Source organism: Liolophura sinensis, chromosome 2 (assembly GCF_032854445.1).
Source record: "Liolophura sinensis isolate JHLJ2023 chromosome 2, CUHK_Ljap_v2, whole genome shotgun sequence".
NCBI lineage: Eukaryota > Metazoa > Mollusca > Polyplacophora > Chitonida > Chitonidae > Liolophura > Liolophura sinensis.
This window is the reverse complement of record NC_088296.1, coordinates 18,547,504-18,564,909: the sequence shown is the minus strand read 5'-3', so window position 1 is coordinate 18,564,909 and position 17,406 is coordinate 18,547,504. Positions and strand designations below refer to the sequence as shown.

General features: G+C 40.4%; 1 protein-coding gene across 1 annotated transcript in view; it reads left to right on the top strand.

Annotated features, from left to right (window-relative positions):
- The window catches only part of LOC135462557 (serine/threonine-protein kinase Nek9-like), a 39,445-nt gene extending 22,039 nt beyond the window's left edge, over positions 1-17,406 (top strand). The window contains exons 15-33 of the mRNA XM_064739783.1: positions 29-183; positions 2,638-2,778; positions 3,232-3,354; positions 3,958-4,150; positions 6,067-6,285; positions 7,020-7,272; positions 8,258-8,422; positions 8,865-8,985; positions 9,171-9,199; positions 9,543-9,636; positions 10,542-10,659; positions 12,144-12,315; positions 12,842-12,918; positions 13,287-13,405; positions 13,639-13,809; positions 14,488-14,572; positions 15,556-15,675; positions 15,899-16,003; positions 16,473-17,406. Coding sequence (XP_064595853.1) covers positions 29-183; positions 2,638-2,778; positions 3,232-3,354; positions 3,958-4,150; positions 6,067-6,285; positions 7,020-7,272; positions 8,258-8,422; positions 8,865-8,985; positions 9,171-9,199; positions 9,543-9,636; positions 10,542-10,659; positions 12,144-12,315; positions 12,842-12,918; positions 13,287-13,405; positions 13,639-13,809; positions 14,488-14,572; positions 15,556-15,675; positions 15,899-16,003; positions 16,473-16,598 — 2,586 coding nt within the window. The 3' untranslated portion in view covers positions 16,599-17,406. The remainder of the gene's footprint in view (positions 1-28; positions 184-2,637; positions 2,779-3,231; positions 3,355-3,957; positions 4,151-6,066; positions 6,286-7,019; positions 7,273-8,257; positions 8,423-8,864; positions 8,986-9,170; positions 9,200-9,542; positions 9,637-10,541; positions 10,660-12,143; positions 12,316-12,841; positions 12,919-13,286; positions 13,406-13,638; positions 13,810-14,487; positions 14,573-15,555; positions 15,676-15,898; positions 16,004-16,472) is intronic.

Below are 17,406 nucleotides of genomic sequence, written 5' to 3'. Positions count from 1 at the left end.
CCTTGGTGACATTTGCTTTTTCTTACAGGTGGGTGTGGGTGCTGATCATGTGATTGTGGTTACCATGGAGAGGCAGGTGTACACTTGGGGTGAAGGGTCAAGAGGTCAGCTAGGTCATGGGGATGAAGAGTCCAGACACAAACCTCAGCTTGTTGACACGCTCAAGGGCAAATCAATCTGTCGGTATGTAAATTTGCTCATAAGGCATCTCCAGTTTTATTTTGTGTTTTACAGATTTCAAAGGCTCAAAAAGTGGTGTCAAGATAAAACTGTAAATCCACCTTTTATTAATGAGATTTTCCTGTTTTTCAAGGCTTTTTCCATCATATGAACACATGTACTGGCATGTCTTCAACAGGAAAATTTTCACATTTTTCAGCACAAATTAGCTGATTTTCAGTTTTTTACATGCTCCGCCATTAGGCAGAGCGTATTTTGTTATAGTGACTTTGTCTGTCTGTCGATCTCGCGATCTATCCGTATTTGTGTGCTATAACTCCAGTAGTTTTCTGTGCATAGTTTTAGTTTTTGGTGGATACATACATACACAGATGACAATGTGTCGCAACTCACATTTGTCCACTTTCGCAGTTGTCATTGTAAGCCGAGAGAGATTGTCCTTATGTATACTGTGTATATAAATATGATTTCATGTCCGAGCTCTAACTCCAACATTTTTCTGCATAGAGTATTATTTTTTGGTGGATACGTACACAGGTGACAATGTATTGCTACTCACACTTGTCCATTTCCGCAGTTGTCATGGTTACCAGATTGCCATTTGCCAAAGTATACAATATAAACTGATAGGATTTTGTTTCCTGGCTGTATAACTCCAAAAGTTTTCCACGCAGAGTTTTAATTTTTGGTGGATACCTACATGTAGATACACATAGATGATGTATCTTGACTCACACTTGTCCATTTTCGCAGTTGTCATGGTAACCAGAAAGTTATTTTCCTCATATATACTATATAGATAGATATGATTTCTTGTCCATATAAAGAAACTGTATAACTCCAACTGTTTCCTGTGTAGAGTTTTAATATTTGGTGGAAATAAACATACACAGATGACAATGTGTCGCGACTCACATTGGTTCATTTCTGCTGTTTGGCAGGGTTACCAGATCTCCAGTTCCCTATATATACTATATAAATAGATATTGGCTACAACTCCAACTATCCGGTTTTCTGCATAAAGTTTAGATTTGAGGGGGACACCTTTGTACACTTGTGCTGAAGATTCCCCAGAAGGGGTTATACTCACCACATTCCCCACAGGGGTTATACCCACCACATTCCCCACAGGGGTTACACTCACCATATTCCCCACAAGGGTTATACTCACCACATTCCCCACAGGGGTTACACTCACCACATTCCCCACAGGGGTTACAATCACCATATTCCCCACAGGGGTTATACTCACCACATTCCCCACTGGGGTTATACTCACCAAATTCCCCACAGGGGTTATACTCACCACATTCCCCACAGGGGTTATACTCACCACATTCCCCACTGGAGTTATACTCAGCACATTCCCCACAGGGGTTACACTCACCACATTCCCCACAGGGGTTACAATCACCATATTCCCCACAGGGGTTATACTCACCACATTTCCCACAGGGGTTATACTCACCACATTCCCCACAGGGTTTATACTCACCACATTCCCCACAGGGTTATACTCACCACATTCCCCACTGGAGTTATACTCAACACATTCCCCACAGGGGTTATACTCACCACATTTCCCACTGGGGTTAAACACTCACCACGGTGTTGTTGGTATTCTTTTCAAACAAATGCATTTGTTCGGGCTTTTGTTGTGTTCCCCTGAACTCTTGTTTTTTTGTTTTTATACCCTCCTCAGGCATTGAAAAAAGTTTTATTCAGCCCATAAAACAACAGTTCAAATTGGTATAGCCTAAAGAGCTACAGATGTACACCATTGTCAGACCCTTTGGTTCTTTAAAGCATAATTGAAAAATAAGGGTCAAGATAAATCAGAATTGCTTTCCTAAATATTTGCGGTGTAATAAAGCCGTTGTTGTTAGTCTGGGAACAGTGTCTTGTCCTGGTATTTGAACTTTTAGCAGGTGTGACATCACGTAAGAATGCATGGTGTTACAGATTGCTGAGGTATAGCCACAAATAATGTTAGGCTTTCAAATGCTGTTGACGTCATTCCACCACATTTGCCAGAATTGCCACCAACACTATATACGGAATGCTCTCATATAAACAGATAACAGTGAGAATTTCCATAAACCACAATCAGACAAATCAAAAAATAAATGCAGTGATGTGTGCTTATCAGATGGATGAAAGGAACTTCAAGTTAGCAAAGAAACATATATTATTTATTTGATGTATTTATTTGATAGATGTTTTACGCCGTACTCAAGGATATTTCACTTCTACAACAGTGGCCAGCATTATGGTGGGAGGACACCGGGCAAAGCCCGGGGGTAACCCACATTCATGCGCAGGCTGCTGCCAGACCTTCCCACGTACAGTCGGAGAGGAAGCCAGTATGAGCTGGACTTGAACTCACAGCGACTGCGTTGAACAGATATTAAACACATACATATATGTGAAAGCAAATATAATTGTCTTACATTTCAGAGCATGTTGTGGCGATGGGTTCAGTGTGTTTGGCAGTGATAACGGAATCGTTATGACGTGTGGGGACGGAATCAGTGGTTGCCTTGGACACGGAGACTGGTGTTGTGCATTAAGGCCTCGCCTCATTGAGCCCCTCCTTAGGTGAGAGCTTAATTGCTATTGGCGGTTAAACTTCTTCGTTTATGGTACCTTCACCTCATTGAGCCCCTCCTTAGGTGAGAGCTTAGTTGCTATTGCGGGTTAAACTTCTTTGTTTATGGTACCTTCTAAAGGTTGATTCCGCAAAGCCATTTCTTTCAGATGTTGATATGGTGTTTTAGAGGTTATTTTTGTGCATAAAAATGAAAATTTACACCACTTTATCAGTGTGATCTGATGACAGATCTGTCCATATTTCAACTTCCAACGCTGAACAGAAAGCATTGTGGCAAGGTTTTAAACTTTTACCCTGGTCAGAAATGACCTTCTTTAATTGTGCTGTCTGACTTTTGGTAAACACTGTAGAGGTGGTATAGCTGCAAAGCTCACATCAGGCATCCAGACTTTGTATCAAACAATCAATCAATCAATCTGTCTCACCCTCTGTGTTAACAGTGTGGATGTGATATCACTGGCCTGTGGACCTCACCATGTGGCTGTAGCAGGCAGTGCTGGGGAAATATTCACATGGGGACGAGGTGCAGACGGGCGCCTGGGATTGGGGACGGAAGAAAACCAGTAAGTACATGTCCACTCTACGCCATAGGTGAGACTTGCAAGACATGTAAGAGCAGGAGTACTTTCCCTTGCCCACCAGAAGGCGCCACTGGTTGATTTTTAAAATTTTGTGCATGCTTCCAAGACCTGCTCTGAAGTCTTTTGGATGCTGATGAAAGTAAACATTTTAGGGAACTCTGAACTTGGCCAACCCAATCAATGGATTTTTGTCTCCAGAATCAAATTAAAAGTTGCAAAAAGTGTGTGTTTATATGTGAAAAGGATAGCTATTAATGGTGTACGAACAGTATCCTAATGAAAAGTTTGATGAACACGTTAGCAGTTAAATTGTTTTTAATGGCATTTTGTAATTTTGAAGATGTGTACTGATTTTTTAGTGTTGTATTTTAAATTTATTGTCATGTGAGAAATTTTGTTTATTTTATAAAGCTAAAAAATTTTTTATGATTGAACACAATTCTTATGCAAGTTGTCGTTTTGTTGTCATATTTTAGACTTCATCGAAATGGTTTCATTTTCAGTTCAGCCTATTTTCAGGTGTGTTGGACTATCCATTATGATTGACAGGATGCTATTCTGTACCTTTTTCTTTTCCACCCTCAGCTGTCAACCTGTAGAAGTAATAGCCTTGGAGGACTTGACCGTATTAGTCCGCGAGGTGTACTGTGGCCTGGATGGGACTATGTTTCTGACCGATGTGGGCAGTGTGTATGCCTGCGGTAACAACGAACACAACAAACTAGGCTTGAACAACAGACAGGGATTTCTCATGGCCATGAAAAACATTTTTACCAAGGTGAGTTATCTCCCTTTAGTCCACATCTTCCTTTATTGTGATGTTATTTTAATATATGATGAGCTCATTAAGCAAAAGCAATTAATCACCATTCATGCCAAGACATTACAAAATTTAATTCATGCAATTTTCAACTTTTTTTTCTCTCAATTTTGTGATAGTTTTTACTTTTTGACATCTACCTGCAGGAAGTGTATACAAAATTTAAGTTGATTCAAAATGAAATATTGAAATGGATTAGTCTAATTCTGTGCCGGAACTCGTTATGTGTACAGGTGCTTGTACTGCATTAGAATTAGGTGTGGTATTTGACTTGTACTTCCAGAGAGGCTGAGTTCTAGACTCTGGAGATTGTGCATATCACCTATTACACGTAGATAGAAGTTACTATAATTCTTTAACCTTTTTGCACATTTGCAGCGTGTTTATTCAAGCAAATTCTGAGTTGGACTGATAACAATATACTTGCAAACATTAAACTGTTGATTCAAGCAGATTCTGAGTTGGACTGATAACGATATACTTGTAAACATTAAACTGTTGATTCAAGCAGATTCTGAGTTGGACTGATAACGATATACTTGCAAACATTAAACTGTTGATTCAAGCAAATTCTGAGTTGGACTGATAACGATATACTTGCAAACATTAAACTGTTGATTCAAGCAAATTCTGAGTTGGACTGATAACGATATACTTGTAAAGATTAAACTGTTGATTCAAGCAGATTCTGAGTTGGACTGATAACGATATACTTGCAAACATTAAACTGTTGATTCAAGCAAATTCTGAGTTGGACTGATAACGATATACTTGCAAACATTAAACTGTTGATTCAAGCAGATTCTGAGTTGGACTGATAACGATATACTTGTAAACATTAAACTGTTGATTCAAGCAAATTCTGAGTTGGACTGATAACGATATACTTGCAAACATTAAACTGTTGATTCAAGCAAATTCTGAGTTGGACTGATAACGATATACTTGCAATCATTAAACTGTTGATTCAAGCAAATTCTGAGTTGGACTGATAACGATATACTTGCAAACATTAAACTGTTGATTCAAGCAGATTCTGAGTTGGACTGATAACGATATACTTGCAAACATTAAACTGTTGATTCAAGCAGATTCTGAGTTGGACTGATAACGATATACTTGCAAACATTAAACTGTTGATTCAAGCAGATTCTGAGTTGGACTGATAACGATATACTTGCAAACATTAAACTGTTTATTCAGGCAAATTCTGAGTTGGACTGATAACAATATACTTTTTGTGAAGCCCTGAATTTGGACAATCCAGGCAATGTAGTTTTACCTAAAAATATGCTTAAATTGCGCTGAAAGTTGCTATTTCACATGCAAAAAGTTTGAGGAATTAGGGTAAGTGCTCTTTACATAGTCTTACATGAAGTTTCTCTGCCAGCTCATGGGACGGTCTGCCAGCAACCTGTGACTGGTCATGGGTCTTCCCGGTTTCCTCCCACCATAATGCTGACCATCGTCTTAGAAATCAAATATTCTTGTGTGTGGCATAAAACATCAATCATATAATAAATAAATAAACACCAATGTTGGGTACCTTTTCGTATTCAAATCTATCTGGTTAAAAGGCGTGTGAAAAGAGTATCTTTGAAGCAGTTGAGCCATTTAGACACCTTAACTCTAGTAGGTTGTCTTCCCTTAATAATTGTTTCATAAGTCAGTTTGTACATTTTTTTTTCACCTATCGGAATATTACCATGTAAGAACTATAAGGCATTTAATGAAATCCAACTGACGCTCAAAAAATGGATCCTGCTCTCATTCTTTTTTAATGAGATGTTGAAAGAAGTTTTTTAAATTTATTTTCTATTAGTTGGGTGTAAGAGAAACGGATTGTTGATAATGTAAATGCACATACCTTACAGACAGAGGTAGAGGGTAAGAAGATACCAACCCCTGTGAGAGCTTTAGGTCGACACCGTGTCATCGACGTGTCTATGGGCCCTAACCACAGTGCTGTCCTTGTTGAGCCCGGCCACGTGTACACATTCGGCAGTAACACGGAGGCCCAGCTGGGTACAGGGAACACGAAACCCTCCAACGCACCCACGGAGGTCAAGTTTCTGTCCAACTCCACCGTCAATGTAAGTATAGACTTATTTGACTGATGTTTTATGCCGTACTCAAGCATATTTCACTTATATGATGGCGACCAGTCATTACGCTGTGCTAGCGTGCTAACCATCTGAGTCATGGAGGCCCCATAAGTATAGGTGATGACATGCTGCATATTTACAGGTTTGTAGTACCTATTTGACATGAGTGTATTCACCAAACTAGATATTAGAGGTGAATGGCAAAATTAAGATTTCGGCTGATTTGTATTGAGAAAATTTCCCTGGGATTAAATTGATTTTACATGTAATTTGTTCAGTAACTATTATTTGATAAATTGTTAAAGACTCCCATGCAGTAAACCAGATTCTTTCAGTATTATGGACACCTTACATATTCCAGAAACTCAAACACTGTATTGTGTCCTTTTACATCATTAAAATCTTCCACCGAAGAAGTAGCACGGGCCAGGTCATACCAAAGACTTTGCTTGGGGCTTGGTGCTCAGCACTAAGAGGTTAGAGCAAGGAAACAGATGTAGTTGGTCTGGTATCAGTATTATGTGACTGGGTGTGGTGTCTTGTTTAGTGTCTTCAGCATGATACTTCAGTTGCGGCAGCACTGTGGCAGAATCGCCCTGACACAAGAAGACATAGTACTGCATATTTACACACATCTAAGGACTCGTACTATCATTCCACAAGCTTTTCAGTTGGACATGGAAGAAAATCAAATTCCTATAGATGTAAATATGTTTTCACAGCGTGTCCAATGTGGGGAGTTCTACACTGCAGCCAGCACAACCATTGATGAGTTATACTTGTGGGGACTTCGCTACACTACCCCACTCACAGACCCCGGGGATTCTCTTAGCAGCACAGGGGGGAACCTCACCTCCCGAGGAGGGGAGGAGGAGGTGAGAGCAGAGAGTGTTACTCCACGTAAGGGAGAACACTGCAGACACCCCAGCAACACCAGCATTGTCAGCGGAGAGTGCCCTGCTGTGGCTCCAGAAGGTGAGATATTTATTGTATTCGTTTGATTGGTATTTAATGCTAAAGTAGGAGAATCCAGAATATTCTTTGCACCTTTACTACATGTGTTCTTTGTACCTTTGGTACATATGTTCTTTGCACCTTTACTACATGTGTTCTTTGTACCTTTGGTACATATGTTCTTTGCACCTTTACTGCATGTGTTCTTTGCACCTTTACTACATGTGTTCTTTGCACCTTTACTACATGTGTTCTTCGCACCTTTACTACATGTGTTCTTTGTACCTTTACTACATGTGTTCTTTGCACCTTTACTACATGTGTTCTTTGCACCTTTACTACATGTGTTCTTTGCACCTTTACTACATGTGTTCTTTGTACCTTTGATACATATGTTCTTTGCACCTTTACTGCATGTGTTCTTTGCACCTTTACTACATGTGTTCTTTGCACCTTTACTACATATGTTCTTTGCACCTTTACTACATGTGTTATTAGCACCTTTACTACATATGTTCTTACTACATGTGTTCTTTGCACCTTTACTACGTGTGTTCTTTGCACCTTTACTACATGTGTTATTTGCACCTTTACTACATATGTTCTTACTACATGTGTTCTTTGCACCTTTACTACATGTGTTCTTTGCACCTTTACTACATATGTTCTTCGCACCTTTACTACATGTGTTCTTCACACCTTTACTACATGTGTTCTTTGCACCTTTACTACATGTGTTCTTTGCACCTTTACTACATGTGTTATTTGCACCTTTACTACATATGTTCTTACTACATGTGTTCTTTGCACCTTTACTACATGTGTTCTTTGCACCTTTACTACATATGTTCTTCGCACCTTTACTACATGTGTTCTGTGCACCTTTACTACATGTGTTCTTCACACCTTTACTACATGTGTTCTTCGCACCCTTACTACATGTGTTCTTTGCACCTTTACTACATGTGTTCTTCGCACCCTTACTACATGTGTTCTTTGAATGCAGGTCAGTCTTCAGGTGACACGCCCAAGTGTGACAAGGGGAGAGCACTCAGTCCAGACAGACAAGTCAGCCAGGACAGTGTCTTCTCACCAACAGCAGGAAATGGTGGAGAAAATGGCCTGACACAAAGTTTACCCCCTGATGCTTCAGCCGGCTTCAGACCTTTAGGTGAGACCGAAAAATAACCCTTATTATTTACATGTGGACCTTGTCTAAGGTGGGATAACTGAGTAATGAGCTACATCAGTGAGTTATCTTCCCTTAGACGACATCCAGATGGCACTATTCCCACCTTGGTCATGTGCATAACTGATTAATGTAACCTATTGCACAAAGTAAAGACTGTTTCACTTATAATTGGGATGGACATTGGCTGCTGAGTTTGGATAAAATTTTAAATATAAAATATGACTTAATACCAGTATTAGCTAATACACTTTGGAACGACTGTGACCTGATACTGAAGCACTATGGTTGGTGTTCAAATCCATGTACATATCGTTCAAAACCTCTGCACTAAGCCACTGGCTCCAGTATAAGGCCGTCGATATCGTGTAAGCTGCAGTTTTGATGTTAGCATTGTCTTATATTGGGGTTATGATCTTTTCAGGCAGCGCTCCTAAGAGGTCATTGAGTGCAGGCAGCACAGGTAAAGAGAGGGAAAAGGAGAAGGACCGGGACATGGTTCCTGAAGGAGCAGAGAGAATTCTTCATCCTACACTTATCCTCAGGTAGAACATAACACAGAGAATTCTTCATCCCCAGGTAGAATATAACACAGAGAATTCTTCATCCTACACTTATCCTCAGGTAGTACATAACACAGAGAATTCTTCATCCTACACTCACCCCCAGGTAGTACATAACACAGAGAATTCTTCATCTTACACTCATCCTCAGGTAGTACTTAACACAGAGAATTCTTCATCCTACACTCATCCTCAGGTAGTACATAACACAGAGAATTCTTCATCCTACACTCACCCCCAGGTAGTACATAACACAGAGAATTCTTCATCCTACACTCACCCCCAGGTAGTACATAACACAGAGAATTCTTCATCTTACACTCATCCTCAGGGGGTACATAATACAGAGAATTCTTTTTCATTCAGTGTGATAAATAAGTGTGTTAACCTTGTTAATGTTTAGGGTTAGAACCTCATCGGCCCTCTGAAGAGCTGCTATAACCATGCAGGATATCTGACAGGAATTTGTGTTGTACTTAATACTTCTGTTGCCATGGTTACAGGTTACTGGACACTGCTGAGGTGATGAGCCTGGCTAGTTTTTTACTGTCACGGTGAAAACATTATGGTTCAAGTGGAGACAACTGCGCCGCCTCCAGCCCGCAGGAAATCCAGAAAGAAGCGCAGTTTTAGGTGGGCAGGGCTTCTTAACTGCAACAAGCAGCTTATAAGTCGCTCTGTCTGTAGGTCAGTTGGTTTGTCAGTCGGTCGGATTTTTTATTTCCTGTTGTTTAGCTTGGATGGGTCAGTCAGATTTTGGACATTCCATCTTTTAGCGTGATGGTTGGCCTGAGTGCCATATGGTCTTGAGTTTAGATGTTTTAACAAACAAACGGAGAAACTCCTTGAAAAAGGGTAATTCTTTCTTTTGATCAGAGAAGTTTACTCTACTGATGAATATGGGGGGCCATGGACTAGCACACCAACATGGCGTAGTGACCCAAGAGCCTCCCACCAATATCATCCCTGTGAGTCGAAGTTCAGCTCATGCTGGCATCCTCTCCAACCCTACGTCTGATGGTCTGTCAGCCACCTGTGGATGGTTGTGGGTTTCCCCCGTGCTCTGCCTGGTTTCCTCCCACTATAATGGCTGGCTGCCATCGCTTAACTGAAATATTCTCGAGTATGGAGTAAAACACAAATCAGATAAATAAATACGGATGTATGTGGTTGCTTTTCTGTTGGCAAGGCACTAGATTAAGATATCAGATCTCAGAATCACCATTTTCATATTGTCTATTATGTGGGATGTCTCTACATGTATGAACACAAGTAAATGTTAAATATATATACCCAAGAGCCTCCCACCAATATGATCCCTGTGAGTTCAAGTCCAGCTCATGCTCGCTTCCTCTCCAGCCGTAAGTGGGAAGGTCTGTCAGCAACCTGCGGATGGTCGTGGGTTTCCCCAGGGCTCTGCCCGGTTTCCACCCACCATAATACTGGCTGCTGTCGTATAAGTGAAATATTCTTGAGTACGGCGTAAAACACCAGTCAAATAAATAAATAAATATATGTAGTTAACTCATTATAAACAGGAAGCGTTTCAGTCGAAACCTGATGGTGCCTGCAGATACTGTCCAGCATTCAGCCTCCAGCAGGGAAGGGGGTGATGAATATTCATCAGAGGCCTCAGAGATGGATTCTCAAGGACCGGTGAGTTTTGAAGGGGGGTGGAGCTGGGGGGTGGCAAATTTTTCGTTATTTATATTCATAAGCTGGGACATACAGTATTCATCAGAAGCAATGGATGTTCTCAGGGATTGGTGAGTGGGAAGGGATGTGGGCTTTATTTTCATCATTAATATTTTATTTTTTTATTTATTTGATTGATGTTTTACACCGTACTCAAGAATATTACACTTATACGACGGCGGCCAGCATTATGGTGGGAGGAAACCGGGCAGGTCCCGGGGGAAACCCAAGACCATCCGCAGGTTGCTGGAGGACCTTCCCACGTACAACCGGAGAGGAAGTCAGCATGAGCTGGACTTGAACTCACAGTGACTGCATTGGTGAGAGACTCCTGGGTCATTACGCTGCGCTAGCGCGCTAACCAACTGAGCCACGGAGGCCCCTAATGATTTATATTCATAAGCTGTGACATACAGTATTCATTAAAAGCAGCAGATATTCTCAGGGATTGATGAGTGGGAAGGGATGTGGGCTTTATTTTCATCATTAACATTAATCAGTGAAGCGAGACCCTCTCACCAATGCAGTTGGTTTAGTTCAAATCCAACTAAAACTTGCTTCTTCTCCAGTCATAGTGTGGGAAGGTCTCACAGCAACCTTTGAAATGGTGTGGGTTTAGCCCAGGCTCTGCCTGTTTAATTTATTTTATTTATAGTATGGGTGTTTTACGCTGTACTCAAGAATATTTCACTCATACAATGGTGACCAGCATTATGGTGGGAGGAAACCAAACAAAGCCCTGGGGAACCCATGACCATCCGTAGGTTGCTGGCAGACTTTCTCATGTACGGCCGGAGAGGAAGCCAGCATGATCTGAACTTGAACTCACAGTGACCGCTGGGTGGGTCTGCCTGGTTTCATCAAACCCTATAATGCTGGTTGTCGTAGTATAAGTGAAATATTCCTGAATACTGTGTAAAACACCCGTCAAAGAAATAAATAAATTAGTATTCTATAATGCATGAAAACAGAATTTATTACTTTGATCATGTAAAAGTTAGCTAGTCATACAATGGCTTAGCAGTATGTAATGAACTTTGATGTCTGGGGGTCCCCTGTGGCTCAGTCGGTTAGCGCGCTAGCACAGCGTAATGACCCAGGAGCCTCTCACCGACGCGGTCAATGTGAGTTCAAGTCCAGCTCATGCTGGCTTCCTCTCCGGCCGTACGGAATGACCCAGAAGCCTCTCCCCAATGCGGTTGCTGTGAGTTCAAGTCCGGCTCATGCTGGCTTCCTCTCCAGCCGTAAGTGGGAAGGTCTTCCAGCAACCTGCGGATGGCCGTGGGTTTCCCCGGGGCTCAGCCCGGTTTCCTCCCACCACAATCTGGCCACCGTCGTATAAGTGAAATATTCTTGAGTATGGCGTAACCAATCAAAATAAATAAAATAAATAAACTTTGATGTCTGATACAGTTGGATGTTTATACATACGTGTGTACATTTAGTTACCTCTATGGCTGAAAGAAGAACTTGCCAATGTAGATGATTATGATGATGTTAACGATGGGAACGAGGCCGATGATACGAGCGATGTGTCCGGTGATGAACTACCTGTACGCCAGTGTCTGGTTGACTCATCCGTGTCCAGTATCCATGTCAACAGAGAGCTTAAAACAGGTAGTTGTCATGGTAACATGTAAATTGTTTGTCTGTTTTGATCGTTGATTGGTCCTTAATAAAGGATATTTAAAGTTTACAAGTGAAGACCATGAGGCCAACCCTGGAGATACGTTAATTACCAGGTACCTTTACCTCCTTCTGACCCAGATGAGTGATGCTCTTGTCAGTTGAGTCATGTACAGTGGGTATATGGCACTGGATAAGGCACAAACCGTAATTTCGTGTGTACTGTGTATACCATGACGCCAAATTAGAGCTGGATGTGAATGTAAAGGTAGATCTAAAGTGTCCAGGAAACTCATGATATACTTAACATCATTTATTGGATTTGACAGTGTCTGGCTGTAACCTTTCACTGCTACGTTGCATGCACATTGTAGTGGTCCAGTTTTGAGTTCGAACTCTTTTATCACTAAAGGTAAAAAATAGTCCTACTGTATCATGTGACCTGTCAAAAATGTATATCGCTACAGGTTAAGTCCGTGTTCTGTAGTTGTATAATCCTGACGTGTCTATTATACAGGACAAGTAAAACACAACAAGAAGGTCAGCCCGAGGAAGGAAAGGTCAAAAATCGTTTCCATAACAACTGCTGCTAAGGTAATGGTGTATTAGTATTATTAATGCAATAACATAAATCAGCATACTGAATCAATACGTGAGTTTGGAGGTGCGACAAGCTACAGCGACAGGGTGCTTCCTTTTGTGCCTTCGATTGACAGCATGGTAGTGTCAGTCTGACAGTTTTAAAATGTTACCTAAAACATACGAAACTATTTCAACAGGATTCTATGAATATTCTGAAATGTGTCCTCTCCGTTTTGTTGTTTTTCTTAGAATCTGTTTTGAAAAATACAGTAGGCAACCTGTGTGACAAGCTACATTTTAAATCGTGCAGCAATGTTGCATGTATGTGCATGCGAAAAAAAATTGTCTTCATAAATGCTGTGTTTTGTTGTGGACTGCAGGCCAACACCGAAACCTCTTCAGGCAGGGGGAGATCACTCTCGATGAATAGTGGCGGGAGTGCAGACCAGGAGATGCTGTCTAGTAGCAGTAGTAGTGAGGTGCTTGTTTCAGGGATTAGGTAAGTCATGTTTCCCTTTGCATAGTTTTGTTTCCTTGAACACCCTTTCTAACCATAACAGTTGCAGTCCTGTGAATTAAACGTGAGAAAATTCATCAGTATCTTGCAAAAGGTATGTGTTTTTTTTTTACTTCGTGCAATCCAGTTTTTCCACCCTTGAATCTGCCTTCCTTCACATTTTCTATCTATTTTTTTTTTTTTTTATGCACATGTATGAATTTCTTTCTTTCCAGAGCTGGATCAAATCCACAAAAGGCCTCTGGGATACCTGTGAGGAAAGTAACAACAACAACGCCTCGTAAAATAACTGCTGAGTCACAGTTCAAAAAGGTCAGCAGTGGGAATAGCCAGAAACCATTGTCTAGGATACGTGCCATGGGCAGGGGAAGAGGAAGAGTTTCTGTGTGAGTTGAGAATAAAGTTAATAAAAGTTAAAAGTTAATAAAGTAAATTGGCCAATGATAACTCCTGCTTGCCTGTATCAAGACGGGCCAGTACCATAATCTCATTTGTTCTTTCCTGTGTTACGACACAATTATCGGTGCATGTGTGCTCCTAAAACATATATGAAGTGCACACGCACTGCAACGTCATAGAAGAAAACGATCCGTTCTGCTGTCATTTGGACCTTCTGTGTAACTCATCCTGAAGTCTCCCATTACGACCTGTAATCTCTTTTCGGACAATTTGTAAACTTCTCACAAAAGTTATGTCTTGAAACACTGAAAATCGCACAATTTTTACCCGAGAGTTTTTGTCAGGGCTTGATTTTAAACTGTCTTATTGAGTTCTGTGCTTGACGTATGATGTAGAATCATTTCTACACATACTCTGAAACATTCCCACTATGAACAACCGGTACATGCAGTTTGGTTTCCTCCCCCAGCATTGTACCAGCCGCCGTTGAGCATGAGAGGATTTCAAGATTTTAAGCTTTGTACGTAACAGACAGGACCACACATCCTTGCTGGTCTGCAGGTCTGCCGGATTTACTCTGGTCAACCTGGTTTCCTTCGCCCGCATTGTACTAACTCACATTGATTAAATGAATGATTTCAAGATTTTGGCTTTGTATGTTACAGGCCAGACCAGCCCCTGAAGGAGCAGCTGACAGCACGTGGGTTTGTCTCTGATGTGACAGTCCGCAGGCGAGAGGAGACTCTGCAGGTAACATGTGACCCCAGGAGCTGCTAAGAGGCTAGGTGCACGTCTCATAAAGAGCATAACGCTAAGTCAAAAGTAACTATCATGGACTTTGATGATCAATCCAAAGACTTTGTTGTCATGAAAGTTGCATTTGGCGTAAGTTCAATTACACCCTCTTTGTAAAAGGGGCCAATGGTCGTGTGGTTTCCCCTGGACTCTGCCCGGTTTCCTCCCACCATAATGCTAGTCGCCGTCGTTTAGGTGAAATATTCTTGAGTACGTCATAAAACACCAATCAGATAAGTAAATAATAAATGAAGTAGGCCACTGAAAACGTCTTTTACTGGGACTGGCAGAGCTTGGGCACACAGCCTTAGCCAGGCTCTTCTATGAATTCTCCTGTCTCCACAACATGCACATATAGCTCTTGGCCATTTGCAGGGTTGCGTTTTTTTTAAAACAAATCTAACAAACATCTTTGTCCCGTTAAACTTCCTTTCAGTTGTCTGTCTACTGTACCATATTACTTCGGGTGTATGGCTGCCACTATTTCAGTTTATCACGTCAGATTTACAATTGATGTGTAAATCTCATCCACAATGGTTAAAATCATGTTGATCATGGAAGAAAATACCATAAAATCACATGTCACTTACATTTACCTCCCTTTGAGGCAAGTCTTTGTTTGTTAATGATTATTAATGCAGATGTGTTTACTAAAGTATGAAAACAAAAAACAAAAACAAAAAAGACAGTAAATTTCTCTTCCTTTTTCTCTTTTAATCATTTTGATGGATAAGGAAAAAAATAACTTCTGTCAGTAGTTTACCTTAAAGTAATTATCTTTGATGTTAATAGAGTGGCCGTCCTGTATGACAGTTATATATTTCTTAAGTGTAACTGCCTTTATTGTGTCCTACTTTTACGGACTGTTGATTTGCTTTCTAAAAACGTCTTTCAAAGCTTACAGTATACTGGCTTACCTTTTGGTGTCTTCATTCCAGAACGAACTCGAGAAAATCAAACAAGAAAAATCAAAATCTGAGGAAAAAATCAAAGAAATGGAAAGGCTGCACCAAAAAGAGCAGGAACACTTCCGACAAGTGGCCTTACAACAAGCTCAGGTATCAAGGGAGACAATTTGTTTGTCCTCCTGTCTAGGATAATTTGACATGCACAAAGACCTATGCTGACCTCTACACGTGTATAAGAGGTGTAATGAAAATTATATTTACATAATGTGTACATATTAGTGTTTATTTGAAGTTTTCTCTGGATAAAAACGTGCACGGAAATGTTCCTTTTAATCAAGCTGTCACTGATAACTGTTGCCATTTTATCTCTCAGGAGCGAGAAGAACGGTTGAATTTAGAAATCGAAAAGTTAAGAAGAGAATTACAAAATCAGAGTCATCAATTACAGAATAACCAAAAAGTCGTTGCTGGACTCCAGGTAAGGGGGAATAACTCTGTACTAAACGTATTATCGGTTACAGAATAACCCCCCCCCCAAAAAAAACCCCAATGTTTTAGTCAGTTACACATTATGCAGAAAGTTGTCCGGGCTTCAGGTATATATAAGGAGGATAAGTCTGTACCAAACTTATCATCAGTTACAGAGTAATCAGACAGTTTTCTCTGGAAAGACACTTCCTGTCTGTTATATGATAAGCAGAGTTATATTCATATATCAAACAGATATCAGACACCTAAGTACATATGTTAGAGGTTTATGTTGCAAGAAGATTTGAGGTTATAAGTGAAAACATTATTTTTGATACCTAATGAAACAGAAAACATGAGGAAATCTAAAATCCCTGAGATTAATAATAAGTTCATTTGAGAATTTTAATTGACCTTTTTATCAAAATCAAGTAAGTTTAAGCAACCTAGAAACAATGTTTTGCTTTGTCTTTTAACAGGAACAGTTGTCTCGGTTCGAGCTAGAACAACAACGACAAGTCAATTCTCAGAAGAATCTCCATAGCAACATGTCCTCTCCTAGACAATCAGTCACGAGGGATAGTAAAGTCTGTGTCATACAGTGATATGGAAACTGACTGCTGTTTAAACTGCTGAAGAGCTGTGATCAATAAGCATTGTGATAAGAGCATAAACAATGTTGAACCTTTAACAGAATGCTACCTGTTAAGTACAAAATCAGAGAGGAAAATGACAAAGTCAATCTTCAGGAGATGCAGTATTTTACGTGCTGTGAATTTGAATTCGTTGTGAATTCTTTTTGAATTTGTTTACCTTTTCATATGGATATTTTTAGTCATTTTGGCGAATTGGGTGCAAATTTGAAGTTGGAAAAATAAGAGGCTTGAACTAATGACTTATAAAAGTTTATTTATGTTCTGTACAGGTAGTCTACAAATGTTATGTGACATTTTTTTAAAATTAACTCCTCATGGGATAGCCTCTCATGTAGGGTTCTGTTAAATCTGGTGCGGAGTCTCTGTGGCTCGGTTAGCGCGCCAGCGCAGCGAAATGACCCAGGAGCCTCTCACCAGTGCTGTCGCTGTGAGTTCAAGACCATCTCATGCTGGCTTACTCTCTGGTTGTACGAGGGAAGATCTGCCAGCAACCTGTGGATGGTCATGAGCTTCCCCGGGGCTCTGCCTGGTTTCCCCCCACCATAATGCTGGCCACCGTCGTATAAGTGAAATATTCTTGAGTACGGCGTAAAACATTAATCAAATAAATAAATAAATCTGGTGTGAATTGATATTTAAAAATATAAATATCATCATATCAATATATATGACATTATTTGACAGTTGTGTGCCTCTAGTATCTTACAACCTCTTCTACATGTACTCATTATAAGAAAACGAGGTATGAAAAGAGACT